The sequence below is a fragment of the Anabas testudineus genome, chromosome 21, assembly GCF_900324465.2.
Source record: "Anabas testudineus chromosome 21, fAnaTes1.2, whole genome shotgun sequence".
Classification (NCBI taxonomy): Eukaryota; Metazoa; Chordata; class Actinopteri; order Anabantiformes; family Anabantidae; genus Anabas; species Anabas testudineus.
Window position 1 is genome coordinate 13,074,748 of NC_046629.1, and position 15,840 is coordinate 13,090,587.

A 15,840-nucleotide genomic window follows, 5' to 3' on the forward strand; every position below is an offset into this window, starting at 1 on the left:
AACAAAACCGATGGATTATTTACAACCTGGCAACTTAAAGGTGCAATAATATCACTTATTAACCATCAATTAAACAATTACTTACCACTATTAGATTCTGTATAAGTGCCTTAAGGTAACATGGTGCCACTACTAATGTAACCTAATGCTAGTTAAAGGTTATTTTAAACTGTGGGATCATCTAATTCAGTGTCTGTGTAGGACAAATACCACATTTTCATGCAAAGTAGAAACTTTTAATGAATAAATGTTATTCAGAATAAATGTAGTTTCTGCCACCAAGGTTTGATAAATTATCTTGTTTGATTGCACAAACACACATATTTGCAATCTTCACACTTTTTTATTGAATAATTCAAACAAGTCACGTCTGCCTCATAAGAGAGCAAATGGCCTTTAATGAAATGCTTACCAGAAATGTACCAGAATACTTAACAAAATGCTTTTGATAGGGAATACAGCATCAAGCCATATCTGACGCACACACATAATACTGTTATTGACATCTCATATACAGTTTGAGTGCAGAAGGTTTGTATTTTAAAATGTGAGTAAACTTCACACGTTGCAATCCATTTGTGAGTGAAGAGAAATTCAATCAGCGTTTCGGCTATTCTTTGGGGGTGTAGCATTAAAACATAAACCCAGGTCTTCAGCATTTAGTCAATACTCACTACCGTCATGTGTGGTGTGAAAAAAACAAAACAAGCTGTGCTGTTGTTCAAGATTATTTCATCTTTAATACTGACATCAAACTGGAACATTTGTCTGACTGCCATCTGCAAATAAGTTTATAAAAAATAAATAACATAAAGAGACACAAACAAAAGAAAAAAACACCCCCAGTATGCCAGACTACTGTATGTTGAAGTAGCATGCTTACACCATAAAGTGAAATGCTTTCATTCATTGGTTAAACAGAGTGGGTTGTACCAGTAAGAGTGCTCCGATAGCTCGCTGAGCGTAGTTTAATGCAAATATATGAATGAAGAGAATCAACTGCGCAAAGGAAATTAGTAAAGAATGAAACCAATAACAAAACGGCATTAACAGAAATCTTTTATGAACTTCCAGTACCAGACAGGCGATGCTGTTCGTGTCTACACCATACAGTCAAAAACACGCGCATGTGCGGACACACACTCACACACACACACACACACACTCATCCACGCACACACAGATTGATGGATGGTGTCTGTAGCTTGGCTCCAGTGATATCAGTTTTGTCAGTGTTCATCGGTATATGGTGCTCCTGTCAGGTAACCGTTAGTGGCATGATTTTTATTGGTCCCGTTGGTGGCGCTGCTGTGGTGCTTCTGAATAGGTGGGGGGCTGTCATCCTCATCAGAGCTGGACTCGATGTCGCTGCGGTCATCTTTAGACACCTGCAGAAATAAGGGGGATGGTTGAGATCATTTTTTCTCATTAAATGTCTCGTCGTGTGTCATTATCTGTGGCAGCCATGCATGACAGGATTACAAATGGGCTTTTGCACGACAGACGGGGAGGTGTTTTGCCAATCAATATAAAGCTACAAGCCGTAAAATCTATTTACAAACTTGAAATACGGAGACATCCAGACAGTATTGGGTGGTAGATAATGATTGTTATTATTAGTGATTCATTTTGAAATTGATTACCTAAGTGTTTAGTCTGGAAAATAATGGAAAATGCCTGTTGCAATTTCCCAGAGCTAAAGCTTATTTTATCCTATTAACAGCTGAAAACCCCAAAATATTCACAACAAATTAAAACTGAGAACAGCAACACATCCTCACAATTGAGAAGCTGGTACCCAGAAATGTTTGGCACATTCATGCCTGATAAATTTGTGATTAACAAAATTGCTGGTTAATTTTCTGACAATCAATCATTTAATTAATTAGCTCTTGACATTATATAATTTAACATGCTGGATTCACAAATCAGAAAGAAATACATTAATTTTTTTTATAAATAAACAAACAAAACAATTAAGGAATACGAATAAAAGTTGCAAGAAATGGTAATAGGAGAAGTACAAATGTGAAACTTCAGCATACTAACATGTTGACAATGACAATGCTGATATAATATGATCCTCACCACGGCTACTAGATTAGCTGTGTTAGCATGCTTACTTTTACTAATTAGCAATTAGTAATAATAGTAATGTGAGTATCTTCTCTTCTCTGCTGAGTTTTTTCAAATCAAAATTTTGACTTAATGGTAAAACTCGAGAAAAGGGTAGAAGATCCCTAGTTATTACATGTTATCCTGGGGAGAAACATGAATAGATGAACCAATTAATATCTGCTGAACTATTCCAGTTTGGGCCAAAATAGTGGAACAATTAACTGACTAACACTAGGTTAGTGTCAACTGGCTGATTAGGATATGAGCTCGAGCTAAATGTGAAGCACACAATGTTAATTAAGCTGTTCCACTTTAAGGCTACTTACATGTAAGGGATTCCATTTTCCCACCTGGAAAGTTGAGGATGAGCAATGAGAATAGAAAGTCAAAAAGTCAAAAGTGGCTATTTAATGTGATACACTGTATTTATACTGTAGATGTGCTACCTACAAATGGAAAGATTATGCCAAAAAAAGGAGTTGCGTGAAGTGGCTCACCTTTCCTTTGGAGATGGCTCGGCACGCTGTCTTCACAATGAGGTAGGACCAGAAGGAGTGAAGAAGCTGCAGCAGGATCAGAAGCAGGTTGAAGATCCACCAAGATGGGTAGGGCCCTACAATCTCCCAACTCTCAAACAAGGTGGTATTTAAAATCCTTCCATAGCAACAGAGGGAGAGGGAGATAATTAACTTGACATGTTTCATCAGAAAAAACACAAGGATTAAAAGCACTCTCTCTTAGCGCGGAGAATGTCTGAGTGTCCTGAGAAGAAGGTAAACGAAGCCAAACAGAAAACAGGGAAAAGAAATGAGGTGCTCCAGCTCTTCTTCCTTCAAGCGAGCACATGGCCTTTAATGTGTTTACAGTGCAGACAGACGTGTCTAGTGCAATATTAAAGCGGCAATAAATCTAAAAAACATTTAAAAAAATAGCTAATGGAATAGAAAAAGCCGTGCTGCCTGGCTCCATGACATATGACCAAAATTTCAAGAATCTGTGTTAAATTTATCTCTAGGCCAATTCTTTCAAAAGGCTGTCTGTGAATCATGCTACTGATCCTGAAGCCATGGCAACAGCTTTACAGTAATGACAACTTTACTACTGGCGGTGGGGGCTGACTACACTGTAATGTAGCATCATCATATTACAGTGTGGAAACAAAAGGCACAGAACTGCAGGGTGCCGGCTGAAATGTTTTAAAAGACTGTCTGAAATGATGCACAGACTCATTGAAAAGCCAGTTCATTCCCTTAAATACTTTGCTCAGAAGAGTTCTACTTATTCAAGTAAAAAGTAACTTGGATGTGCTTTCTCTGTGTGTCACTCATGAAGGATATGATAACACTGTTGCTGATGAGTGCTGTGCACACTTTAAAAAACTAAAATTGATGCTGTAACTGTGCAAATATGACCAGAATGCCATGCAGCATCTACTGTAATTGGAATTTTGAATGTCTGGATAAAATTAGGTCACATGAAATATATTCTACCTTCAAACCTGTCTGATACAGATTGGATGGATTAGCCCCAACTTACTTACTATGCTGAATAAATGCAATGTAAATTTACAAGTTAAGAAGCAACAGCAGAAATGATGAAAGATCCTCATGAGAAGAAAACCCTTTGATGTGTGAATGAGGTGAAACTTTGACACTGTTTTTAATGATAAAGCAATAACCGTAATGATCTGCTTTTCGTTTGATGGTTTCTTTGTGTTTCTTTGCAAGGTTAAGCAGCAGTATCCATGGCAACTATTACTTAGCAACAAAATAAGTAGTAAAAAAACAGTGAGATGGCTGAGATATCATAGCTATGAGAAGTTAACACCACTGCACTCTTTAGAAAGATCCTAACTGTGGGAAACAGGAGACAGAGTAACACTTACCAGACAGGATAAAGTCCCAGCCTGGAACTTATGAAGAGAATTGCAAACATTGCAAACAGGAGGTTGCACAGTATCTGACATTTGGCATAGTTGGCCATCTTAGCAGCCTAGAGGGGGGGGGGAAAACCTTAACAATTAAATTCAAATATCAATATAACGTCTTACTTTAACTCTGTCATGAGAATAAAAATGAAACAGCTTTATTCAAGCAGCATTATATAACTAAACTACATATATTAGAAAATCGAGTACGCTCAAAAAGCACTGTACAGCCTGAAATGCCATTCATGATATGAGAGCTGTATTTAAATTTAGATAAAGATGCAAACTCCACACGACACCCACACCCCCCGCCATCTTTGCCTCTACAGTATGTTCCCATCTGTCCATCTACAGCATCTTATTCTCTCACCCATCCTCACCTCTATCAGCACATCAGCTGCGTCATGGAGACACATGACCAGAGTTCCCACTCGTGCCATGTTGTTCACGTAGGAAAAAGTGATGAGGGAGATTGTGGCCACATGGTGCAGAAACATGATCAGGAAATCCTGGGGACACATTTGTTGAGGAAGTGTCACAAGTACAGAAAGTACTCTTAAAAGTACTTCACAACTCTTTGAAAGACTAAATGTGGAACATACCCTGAAAATCTACTATAGTACAGAAATGTGATAAAGTGACAAGGACATGATATTGTGTGCAGACATAATGGCTTTGTGTGTTTACACAAATGTAACTGTTTTACTTAAGAAATGAAAAAAGTCCCTACTGCTATCTAATATAAACTGAATATTGAGAAATGCACAATAAAGGCTATTTTCAATACTCATGGACAAGGCAGTACATGTTTGTCTTTTCATGACCTTGACATGCGCTTTAACCAAGTTCATAACTGCACATGTGAAAAATGTGTGGATCAGTGTCCTTGAAAAAACCCTTTTGTTCATCACGTGCACAGCTATTTAAAGCATATAAACAAATATTACAGACACTGAATAAACACAATTAAATAAATACTAGTAAGCGCTGAACACTCTGTGTTGACAAATGTAATGTGTTGGTAAAGTGTAATCGTCATCTGATGTTGTCATTGTTTCAAATTGCCCTATGGTCACCTAAAAATACACAGCGATGTATCACAACGTAGAAATATCTCATTACTTATTGACATTGTTTCTTAAAGCTACACTATGCAACTCAAGCTAGTGGTAGCATGAGACTCAAAATCAATCCACTCTGCTCAGCCCTGCCCGCCCCCTCTTTGCCCCCTCATGCTCTTCTGTTGTACTTTGTTTATGGTGAAGCTTTTTAATAGTTTTGTATACCAGTGGATATTTTCATCTATCACCATGCATGTTAGTTTAAAGGCTCTCGATTTGAATGTAAAATCGCAAAAATAAATGTAGTGGAGTAGAAAGTCCTTTATTTGTGTTTGACTTGCAGTGGAATAAAACTATAAGGTGAAGGAAAGGAATTTGAAATGTGTGCTTAAGTATAGTACTTTAGTAAATGTACTTTGTAGTAGTGAATTGATCTCAGATGTGTAGCACATCTCCTAAGCTCATCATAAACAATTGCGACTGTGGCTACAGTAAATGTGACGTGAACCTGGTATGAACACTTGGGCTTTTCTTGAATGGCTTGAATTGCACCAGGTAACTAAGGATAGAGACAGGTGGCAGAGGAAGCATGCCTCGAGCAAATCTATAGTTTTAGAGCTGTGTGCAAGAGAGATGATGAGAATGAGGATGAGGAGGAAGAACAATGAGGCAAGATACAAAATGAAAAGCAAGGCAAGAGTGTGCGGGGAGAACATACTGGAATTGGCAGGGGGGTGAAGACGACCTCCTCAGTGTAGAACTATGCATGAAAAAACTGAAAGGAGAAACAAAAAACAGATAACATGCCAACAGTCAACAAAGAGATGACAGAGTGAAGACATCCACAGCATGGCATCATGTGTGCTGCTGTGAGTACAGTGAGTGGAGTGTGCTGTGGAGAGGGAAGAGCTGGGGACAGACTGGAGACAGGAGAAATGGTTTATGGTTTAGTAAGCAAGATCATGGCTGGAAAGCATGCAAATGAATACGTAATGAATCAAGATATGTAAAAATCTTCATAGCAAAAAAGAAGATGGAGCTGGGTGATGCTGGTTGTTGCCCGTCTATTGTGTTTGTACAAACAGAAACTGAATTTTAGTTCCTACAAACGCAGATCAAGTTGAACTGTGGGCCTCATGTACTTGATAATACCACCTCATGCTAATTATTCTTCTATGATTATCCCGAGTTATTAATCTAACATATGATGGAGAGGTTTTATTTGAGAGCATTAGTATCGCAAAGTTCAGTAATTTCCTTAGTGGTTTACACAATCAGCTTTTAATCAAACTAAACGAACTCTGCACTCACCAATAGGTGGGGAAAGCTTATGAAAATTTTTTTTTGAAGTTTGACAATCCAATTTATGTTAATCCCTTTCAACCCGGAAATGTTATTTCACACATCAGTACACTGATGCAGAAAGCAAATGTTCACAAGCAAACAGACTAAACATTACAAAGTCACAGTGACACAGTGAAAAAGAGATGGATAATCAGATTGAAAATGAGTTGTTACGGTTCTACTTAGAAATTGATAGTCAAAGTTTAACCTCAAAAAAGGAACTAAAAGTGCATTTTAACAAACATGCTATGACCTGCTGTATATTGCTAAAGATGTACATCTTGGAGTCTGCCGTCACCCTACCTTCCTCCTGATGTCTGTGAATTGCGAAAAGAGTAGAGACAAGTAGAAAGACAGCTCCAGTATGTAGTAGTAATGGATGTCCACTGTCAGTGGCTGCATAAAAGTTAAAATCAACAAAAAGCAACAGTGTTAAAATAAACATATGAGAAATAAGAGTTTTGGTGATGCATTTTCAGTACTGTTATTAAATTAAAAAACTTTTACCTGGTAAGGGTAGTTGTACCAGCACTCTTTAGTGTTCCATAACCATGGAGTCTGCAGAAAAATGAAAACAGTAACACTGTAATTAAATTACTAAAGTTAGAGTTGGAATTGAGTTTGAAAACATCAGGGGGACAATGCTGGAAATAAGTTCAGTACATCTTATTATATCCTTGGCAATAGCCACGTGTATTTTCTAAAAAACTATATTATAATATTGTAAGTTAACCAAAACAACCAAAAATATATTTTACCCCAAGTGGGCCATACGCTTTTCAATAAAAACCTGAAGGAGCAAGCTCCATTTACCACACTGCCAATGCAGAGTTATGCTGTTATGCCAGCAAGAGTTCAATAATTCCCTATTTAACATCTGACACTAGCACATCAATGTGACCACTGAAAAGTGAATAATTCCCTCAATGGATTCTGAATGATATTAAAGTGGTTTGTAAAATACTAAATTGAATGTGAAAAGAGATTTTGTTACAGTGTCTTTGGTACAAAATATGATTTGGATTACCAAGGAAGCATCCTATGATTAGGTCCCGAGTAATGACAGGGTGAAAAGATCCTTGTGATGCTAGAGAATGTGTTTTATAGGTAAACAATGACCCATTGCTGTGAGTTGATGTCTCATGCTCCTCTGCACACCTGCTCTATTAATAACTCCCTGACTGGGGCCTGCAGCAGGGGTTGCCAGGGAATGAACTATTTTCACAAAGTGCTTTGTCATGCAACTTATTTCTTTGAAAGATGTTCTCCTTTCTGCTGTCCCAACCCTTGCTTTGGGGATTAATCTATGTATTTTGCGTTTACAATCAAAGATTTCTGCTTTGTTAGTGGGTTGTGTCGCCTTCTCATTTATTTGTAAGCTAATGTCAACACCACCTCACAGCATGGTGGAGTGTAGAGCTAGCTGGGAGGACTAACTTCATGTCACACGGTAGCCAGTGTGTGCCACAATTTAAAAAGGTAAAATCTGCTTTGAGAAGAAGACATTGAATATGTAAACTGGGTTAATTATATATACACAAAGAGTAACGTTTAGGTAGTTAACTCCCAAATGTAAGTTTGTATCAGTAGCAGACATTCGAGTTGTAAACATACTTGTTTGTAAAAGAATCTGATACAATACAATGAAAACTTCCAAAGTTAAACAGGTAACATGCACTTTATCCTTTTAACAATAACATTTAACCCATAGATTCAATAACAGTGTAATATAAATGTCTACACTAAAACTGGCAATAGGTCAGAACTGTCATTATGATCATATAAAGTGTTAACCTATAAATTGCAGACAGGCAGTAGGACTAGTCATTTCCAGTAACCATCAACTTACTGCATCCCAGACATGCAATGATTTATTTCTTCTAAATGCCTTCATAAGAACCAGTATTGATCATTATAAACTCTTTTTGTTCTAGGTTTTATTTAGAAAGCGAGTCCCTTAAACCAGAACATCTGTTTTACCTGCTAGTCTTGTCATGACCAAGCATCCGTCCATTCATAAACCACGAGATTTTCATGCTGGTCATGAGTGCGCTGTAGAAAATGGCTTTAAACCCTGATGACTCATACTAACTTTAACAGTCATAACACACACTGGTGCTCATTTGTTTGTGAGTAAAACTTACCTTTTTAAGGAAACGCACACCGTAGGTAAATATGTAGAGATAGAATGTAAATCTCCACCTGAAACAAATAAAAAGAAAAGCACCCTAAATAAAACATCAAGAATCAGGCTGCAGAAATGCACATGATTGTCTACACCATGGCCTGTGTACATTACCGGAACTGGTGCTATATACCATTTATATAGTAGTATAGTAGGTGCAGTATACCATGCCATGCTATGTGTCCCTGTAATCAAAAATCCAAACAGGTGTGAGGCTTTCTTACTTATCTGCAGTCCAGGGTGAGTCACTGAAAACGGCACATAATTGACTTCACATTGCTAAAGTCCAGAGGGAAAGACAAGGCACTCACAGGGTCCTTTCCCAACCCAGCCTGCTCTGTGCTGTGCTCTACTTGTATGTAACCCTGCACATAATTTACAAAAACCACAGCTACACAATGTAGGGAAAGTGATGACGAGTGACACTTCATTACGAAGATAAGAATATCTAACTCAGTTTGCAGCTGGGGAGCGAAGCCTTGAGACTGGCCAACTAGCAAGGCCCCTTGACTACAAAACTCTGAAAGTTGCATCGGACAAAAGCAGATGCTTGTTTGGATTGAGATTGTACAGTATGACAGTAGTACCACAGTAGTGCATTAAGTCAGATAGCGTAATGAAGTAAAACATATAAAAGGACCAAATACAAAGCCATATTTTTGTGAAAAGATAACAAAATAACCACTGTTACGTCTCATGGCTGTGGCAGAACCAATGAGGATTTGCATACTTTAAAAGTTGTGCCGCGTAGTCAACCTCATTTGATCTCAAATCAAATGAATTTTGACAGCCACAGCCTCAAAACACAACAGGACATGAATACTTGAAAAAAAAAAAAGAACAGGATAAATCTATAACAACTTCTCAGTACAGGCACATCCAGCAGATTAAGTCTTTTATGTTGATGTTTGTTCAACACATACAGTTGCATCACTTTAATAAATACTAGGGAAGTTGTTAGTGTCTTAATGCATGGCATGTGGAAGCCCTCCTTAACTGCTTTTGTGCATGATCAGTGGTATTGTAAAATCAAATTAACTGGACAAGTCTACCTGGCACACAGTAAAGACTGTTGCATGGCAACTGGTTCATCCAATCCGTAAGTGTCTTTTTCAAGTGCTATAGAATTGCTGCTATATACAGTAGGCACTATTATAATGACTCATGACAGCTTCTGATGAATAAAACTGATGTTTTGTGTCATGATGAGTTATAGTGTTTCAGATGCAGTGTCAAATGGTGTTGTTGGTTTTGATATAAGGGCCACTCTTGATTTTCTGCATATAGTACTCACATAATGCAGGAGCAACTAGACAATTACACTTAATAAATTAGTTAGTTGGTGATTGTGGTTAACGAATTTAGGTCTATGACCAACTGGTCTTTTTGTATGGTTCTATGTGTTGCATAGAACTACCTGGCTTTGGGGTAAATAAATGGACTTCTCCAGGTGGGTAGCACCATCTGACTGCAACTGTTTGCGTCTGTATGGTTCAACACAACAATTAGTCACGAGAAAGCCTTTTTATATTCCCTCTGCTGGTAAATCAGCAGTAACACCTGTATTACTCTTCAGGCAGTGATTACTGTTCCTTTCCCCTCTGTGTATTTGTCTAATTTAGTTTGTGAGTCATAATTGCAAATTGCACAAATTAAAATATCTGTTAATAGCCAGTTATTTAAAAATGCGGTGACAGAAGTTTGTTACTAATTTCAAAGAGGAACGGGTGTGGCTGACCTCTGAAGAACACGTGTGGGGATCGTCTCTCAGCATGATTACAGCACAAACATGCTTATTAGTTGTCTGCTTGAAAATTATACACCTACATATTGTTTAGAGGAAGAGCGGATATGAGGCTATTGTAAATCTCACCTGCTAATAATAGCATTAGTGTGGAGGTTAATGTACTGATTTTTGTTTACTTTCATATATTAGAATCTACTGCACAACTTGACTTTATGTTTAATGAAAGTAAAGAAAAGTTCATAGTCGTTCAAAAAGGAAATAGGTGCATTAGATAAAATCTAAAACTATTTCTTAAAATAACCATTCAACATATATGTATATTGCAGAAGGAAGTATATTTTTAACTTAGTGAACACTGAAAAAAACTGAAAACAGTGATATTCAGTCTTCTCACAGAACTAATCTCTCTCAATGTCTCAGGAAGCTGTGAATTACAATTTTTTTTGCTTATGGTAATTGTCTTTGTTCTCAGCCAAAGCAGAGAAGAGGAAGATTAAATCAGACAACTGGAGCTGTTGAGGACATCAAAGCACGATCCTGCCTCAGCCTGTACTAACCAAGAGAAACTGAAGAGAGGAGGAGCTCGCAGGTAAACCTACACTGCGAAAACAGTTCATCTCAATTTGTCATTGAATCTCACTAAACTAAACGTCTGTCACCGTCATGAAACAACACTGCTTGTGCCAAATAATTTTTTCATTTGTTCCTGAGCAAAATGTGTTTGAAGAAATTTCAGTTTAAAAAACTATATGTGAGCTTTTTGCTGTGTATTTGGGAAAATGGGGCAGTTGACAATCACTGGCAAACATACTCCATGCAGCCTTCATTATTTCCTAACCGAATGTGTCTGCTACATACTCACTGTTTGTGTAATGAAAATAACAGACCACAGATCAGCTGGCGTAACAACTGAGATACAAAGAATGCTATCAGTCTGCAGCAGCTGTGCACGAGGGCTTAATTAGTGCACAATCACTGCTGGAAGGACTGAAGCCAGCCCCGTTTGGAAAACTGCTCTGCAAGCAGCACAGACAGGAAACCTGGCCAAACTATTGAAAAGCCCAGTGTTGTTTATAGTTATGCTGAATGTAGCTATCAGCTATGGCTCAATTGTTGCTTAAATAGAATGAATTCCAGCTAAGCATGTTCAATAAGCCAATACATCATCTTACAGGAGCACAAATCCAGGCTGTTCTTTTGTATAGGGCAGCAGGTTCACTTTTTTCAGATTCATCTTAAAGGCTGCAGTGAAAGTCCAGTGGTCTAATCAGCCAACAGTGTCCTCCTGAGTGAACTGCAGCCTCAGGCGAATCAAAAGATGTGAGGCTCTCTGTGTCCCAAACTGCCGGATCGACTCTACCGGTGTCAGACATGACTCTGCTCTGACAGCCACACTCGCTTCTTGGCCTTTAACATTATACTGCTAAGTAACTACAATCTCCCTGATGGCAGCCGCTCTTCTGCAGATTAGCCAGTTGCAATCTTTATAAACCACGCAAGAGACAATCACAGGGAACCAAAACTGAGATAGCTTCATAGCTGCTGTTAAAGGACCATACCAGCATTCCTGCTCCTGTTGGTTAACTTATTAAAAATAACCAGAGCTGAATCAATTGGTCTGTTTAGTAAAGTAATTCGGTGTTCAATGTTATTTGACACTTCAAACACTAAATAATTTTAAGTTAACAGAGAAAATAATTAGCTATTAACTGTTATAATATTTAAAATGGCCATTATATAATATTTATTAAGTAAAACATGCTTATGAATGTGTCATGTTTAGCACGCACAATATTTCCCTTCATTTCCATACAGTATGAAAATGAACTTAGAGAAACACGAGTGAACATCATGCATCATACATCATAGTTTTACTACTGCCACGGTTGTGTTATAGGTAAATAGTGATACAGCACAGGCTGTTTAAATCAATCTTCACTTTCAATGTATTACCCACTGACAATGAAGTAACAATACACACACAACGATCAAGCACATAGGATATGTTCACTGTGTGTATGTCAAAGTTATCACAAGAAGGGAAAAAGGCTTGCAGCTGAGTTAGGTTAAGTGGTATTAAACGTAATTTGCCTTACATGCTTTCACAGAACCGTGCAAGAGTGCTGGGTTTCTCCTGGTTGCGCCGTTGTCTGAACCAGCGCTGGATGGTCCGAACATCCCAGTCAAGCTGCTTGGATAGGCCTTCAAGCCTCTTCTCATCCGGGTGCTGGCAAGAAATAAACAACGTGTATGTTAGATGTAGCTGTCATTGTGGTAGAAATCATTACACATGAACAAGAACTGAAAAGAACCTGCATCACCTTGGTTATAGCGGTGAAAACCTTCTCAAGGATGGCATTAGGTTGTGCTTTTTGTGGCCCATTGGCTTGGATCTTTAGGCCCATGGCGCATGGTCTTGCAACAAACCTGCAATTAAAAGATCAGTACACCATTGTATCATCAACATTTAGGGATGATGCTTTGGCCATCCCAATTACACAACAGAGGGGGGCATAAAGGTACAAACACCTCTTTATATCACGCACTCCAGAACAATCCAATGACCCATTATGGCCTCAATAATAAACATATAGTAGATTTATCAGCTCTTTGACATTTTTAACAAAAACTAAGAAAGGACAACCATAAAAAGTAAAATTCATGGCAGAGCTGTGTTGTACTGGATTGCAATAGATTGTACAGGTGTTAGTGATAAAGTGGCCAGCGAGTGTATATGACACACAAAGTACAACATGAAATAAACATCAAACGAAGGTTATACGATGTTCACTTTTTCAGTTAATATACAGCATTTTGAGGACGACTGCTGATCATGAGTGAGGGATTTAGAGTGTAAACTGAAGGCCTCACTCCCTACTCCTGACCCACATATGCATGAGAGCCTTGCTGTGACCATCATGACTCTTCTTTACTGTAGATTGATAATTGTACAGTAATATTGAGAAATCCAGTGGTGCAACATGGGCCATTTCACAACTGGAGCAGCAGTGTCATAAAAAAAAAAAAGTCCAAAACGAGTCTGTTCTCAGCATGGTGCTTCATTGCAATGTGGGTTTGGGCTGACAGGACTGTAACTGGATTGGGCAGGTATGGCAACTTGTCTGTGCTGTGTCTACTGACAGATGCATCAAATGCAGACGGCGCGTAATGCTGCAGGCCTCCAGAAAGAAGGATGATCCCCCGTGGTGATTAGTGGGCTAACCACATAAGATGCCATTGTTTAGGTAACGGAGTGACAAACATGGACAGCGAGGTGTGCTGTATCATTCACAGAAACATGTCAGCGACATAACAAACCGCATCACCGGAGCCCGGATCAACGCGTGTGCTCAGACCCACCTTTCGAAAACCAGCCGTATTATAAAGATGCAGAATGCTAAAGGACACGCCAGATACAGATCCTCGGCTTGCGGGAACGTTGCCTCGTCTGTGTTTTTTAAGTCAGCCCAGGTTACATTGTGGGGGAGCCAGAACCTCTCGTTCCAAAACCACGCCAGAATACCGGCCATCTCCCTGCAGCAGACGCGGTGACCGGGTCGAAAGAGAAAGCGATGGCCCAGCTGTGCGTCGGAGGGTCTCTCACAGACGATCTGACCGTGCAGACTCGACTGATGATGAGATATCCGTGAGATCGTTGTCCGTCCGTTTCCCCTCAGCTATTCCAGTGTAGGGAAGTAGAGTCAATCAGCTCCTCCGCGAGTGATTGGTGCGCTGAAATGTCATGCAGCACAGTCAGAGTACAGGCGGCCGCGGCGTAATCAAGGTAAAGCACTTTTTCTATCGCCCTGTGGGGGTAAGCAACCCCAAAGAGGAGGTCCACTGACTGAAAGGCGGCTTGCTGGGTTTATTTTAGTTGCAGTTCTTATATTTCAGTAGCGATCAGACAGTAGATTTTCTCTCAAGGGGTCAGCTTCAATGCATCATGCTGTTACAACCAGGCACAAACTCATAGTTAATCAATTACAGTAAAACAGGGAAACGTGAGCGCAAATAATATGGCAACAATGAAGCGATAGGCGCTGAGGCCAAACGATGCTTGGTAAACTGTGCCACCTACTGACAGCCTCAATGCAGTCATCCATCCATCCATGAGCCCACACTGCTTCTTCTGTAGGGTCACAGGAAGCTACCACTTTCGTTCATTTCATTAAAAGTGGTAGCTGTTATTTATTACATCCCATTTACATTTATTTATTGGTTTATTCAAATTATAAATAAGTTATATTGTAAAATAAACACTACGTAACCTTTATGCCAGGTGATGTGATTAGCAGAATATCATTATAGATATTATTATGCGTATTTCCAAGACTCATTAATCCGCTGTCAACACTTCAAAAACTAAAAATAAACAACAACAAAAAAACAACACATATTTTTGTATTACCAATTATCTGTAACAACAGTTAAAATTTAAAGATATTAAATTAATATATATATCCCATAGTATATCTACATATACTATGGAATCAGGGCTATTTGATTTAAAACCAATAGGTAATAATAAAATATAATAATAATAATGGTTAATTAATCTGTTGATGTTTAAATTTACATTCTGTGTATTTAGTCTGCTCATTGGAGCGATGTGATGGCGCCATCTACTGGTCAGAGTTAGCAGCATCACTTCTACTGCGGGTACACGCATGTCATTCAAATAAGTCGTCAAAGACGTGTCAGTGTCACACTAATTCATTTAATCTGATAAAATCAGTCAGCGTTTCGTGATTTGTTCCTATATCATGTCCTAGCAATAACATTTTTTAATTTAAACAACTGAATTGCAGCTCAGTAGTCTGGCAGTCGTCTGACATGATAAATTAATAAACTGATGATACATTTATTTAGATTTAGGCATGATCTTCCAGTGTGACTGGCACTGTGTGTGTGTGTGTGTGTGTGTGTGTGTGCGCTCACATTACGTGTGGTCCGTTATTTTCCGGGTTATGCTCATCCCTACCGGTCGACCATCGTTACTCTGCAGCAGCTGCCCATAGAAATACACACGTAGATAAGGATGGACCCTCTGCTGCTCATCGTGGTGATGCGTTAAAGCAGAAGTCATATTGGTACGGGATGCATGTGTGTTTATAATATCAGGAGGTTTAGCCACAATTATTATTAGAAGTCGCTTATTTATCTGTTCGGTTTGTTACAGATGCTGGACATGTATTTATGACAGTAGCCTATACTTTCATGCATATTTACATACCACTTTTTATATATCATGACAATAATATTTAAAAATGTAGTAAATACTGAAGATGACCTTCGAGAGACGAGAAATTGAAAAAAAAATAAAATCTCATGCCTCACAAATAGTTTTTCAAAATTACATTTGTAGTAAAATATATCTACTTTACTTAATAACATTTTAATGTGAAGTCACATTATTTTAGTCAGTCAATTTTTGGACAGCTTAAAAGTAACATTAATT

The 15,840-nt window shown here is 38.5% G+C and overlaps 1 protein-coding gene across 2 annotated transcripts; it reads right to left on the bottom strand.

The window, feature by feature from the left end:
• Nucleotides 1-364: 364 nt before the first annotated feature.
• Nucleotides 365-14,319, bottom strand: cers6 (ceramide synthase 6). Of its 2 annotated transcripts, XM_026377228.1 has the most exons (11): nt 13,743-14,319; nt 12,704-12,809; nt 12,479-12,609; nt 8,595-8,652; nt 6,958-7,008; nt 6,754-6,846; nt 4,426-4,554; nt 4,004-4,110; nt 2,616-2,772; nt 2,445-2,468; nt 365-1,388 (listed from the first exon to the last, which is right to left on the bottom strand). In XM_026377228.1, the coding sequence occupies exons 1-11, from the start codon at nt 13,910-13,912 to the stop codon at nt 1,230-1,232; spliced, it is 1,185 nt and encodes a 394-aa protein (XP_026233013.1). In that variant the 5' UTR covers nt 13,913-14,319; the 3' UTR covers nt 365-1,229. The 2 variants fall into 2 exon arrangements, with proteins under 2 accessions (XP_026233013.1, XP_026233014.1); XM_026377229.1 differs by lacking the exon at nt 2,445-2,468.
• Nucleotides 14,320-15,840: the final 1,521 nt, after the last annotated feature.

What these genes read in the sequence shown, in the direction of transcription:
- cers6 (XM_026377228.1), bottom strand. Translation starts at nt 13,912, where the DNA reads ATGGCCGGTATTCTGGCGTGGTTTTGGAACGAGAGGTTCTGGCTCCCC. An exon ending in CTGGGACTTTATCCTGTCTG is followed by an intron (nt 2,773 to 4,003) that starts GTAAGTGTTACT and finishes TTGCTATGGAAG; the next exon opens with GATTTTAAATACCACCTTGT. An exon ending in GAGCCATCTCCAAAGGAAAG is followed by an intron (nt 2,469 to 2,615) that starts GTGAGCCACTTC and finishes TCAACTTTCCAG; the next exon opens with GTGGGAAAATGGAATCCCTT.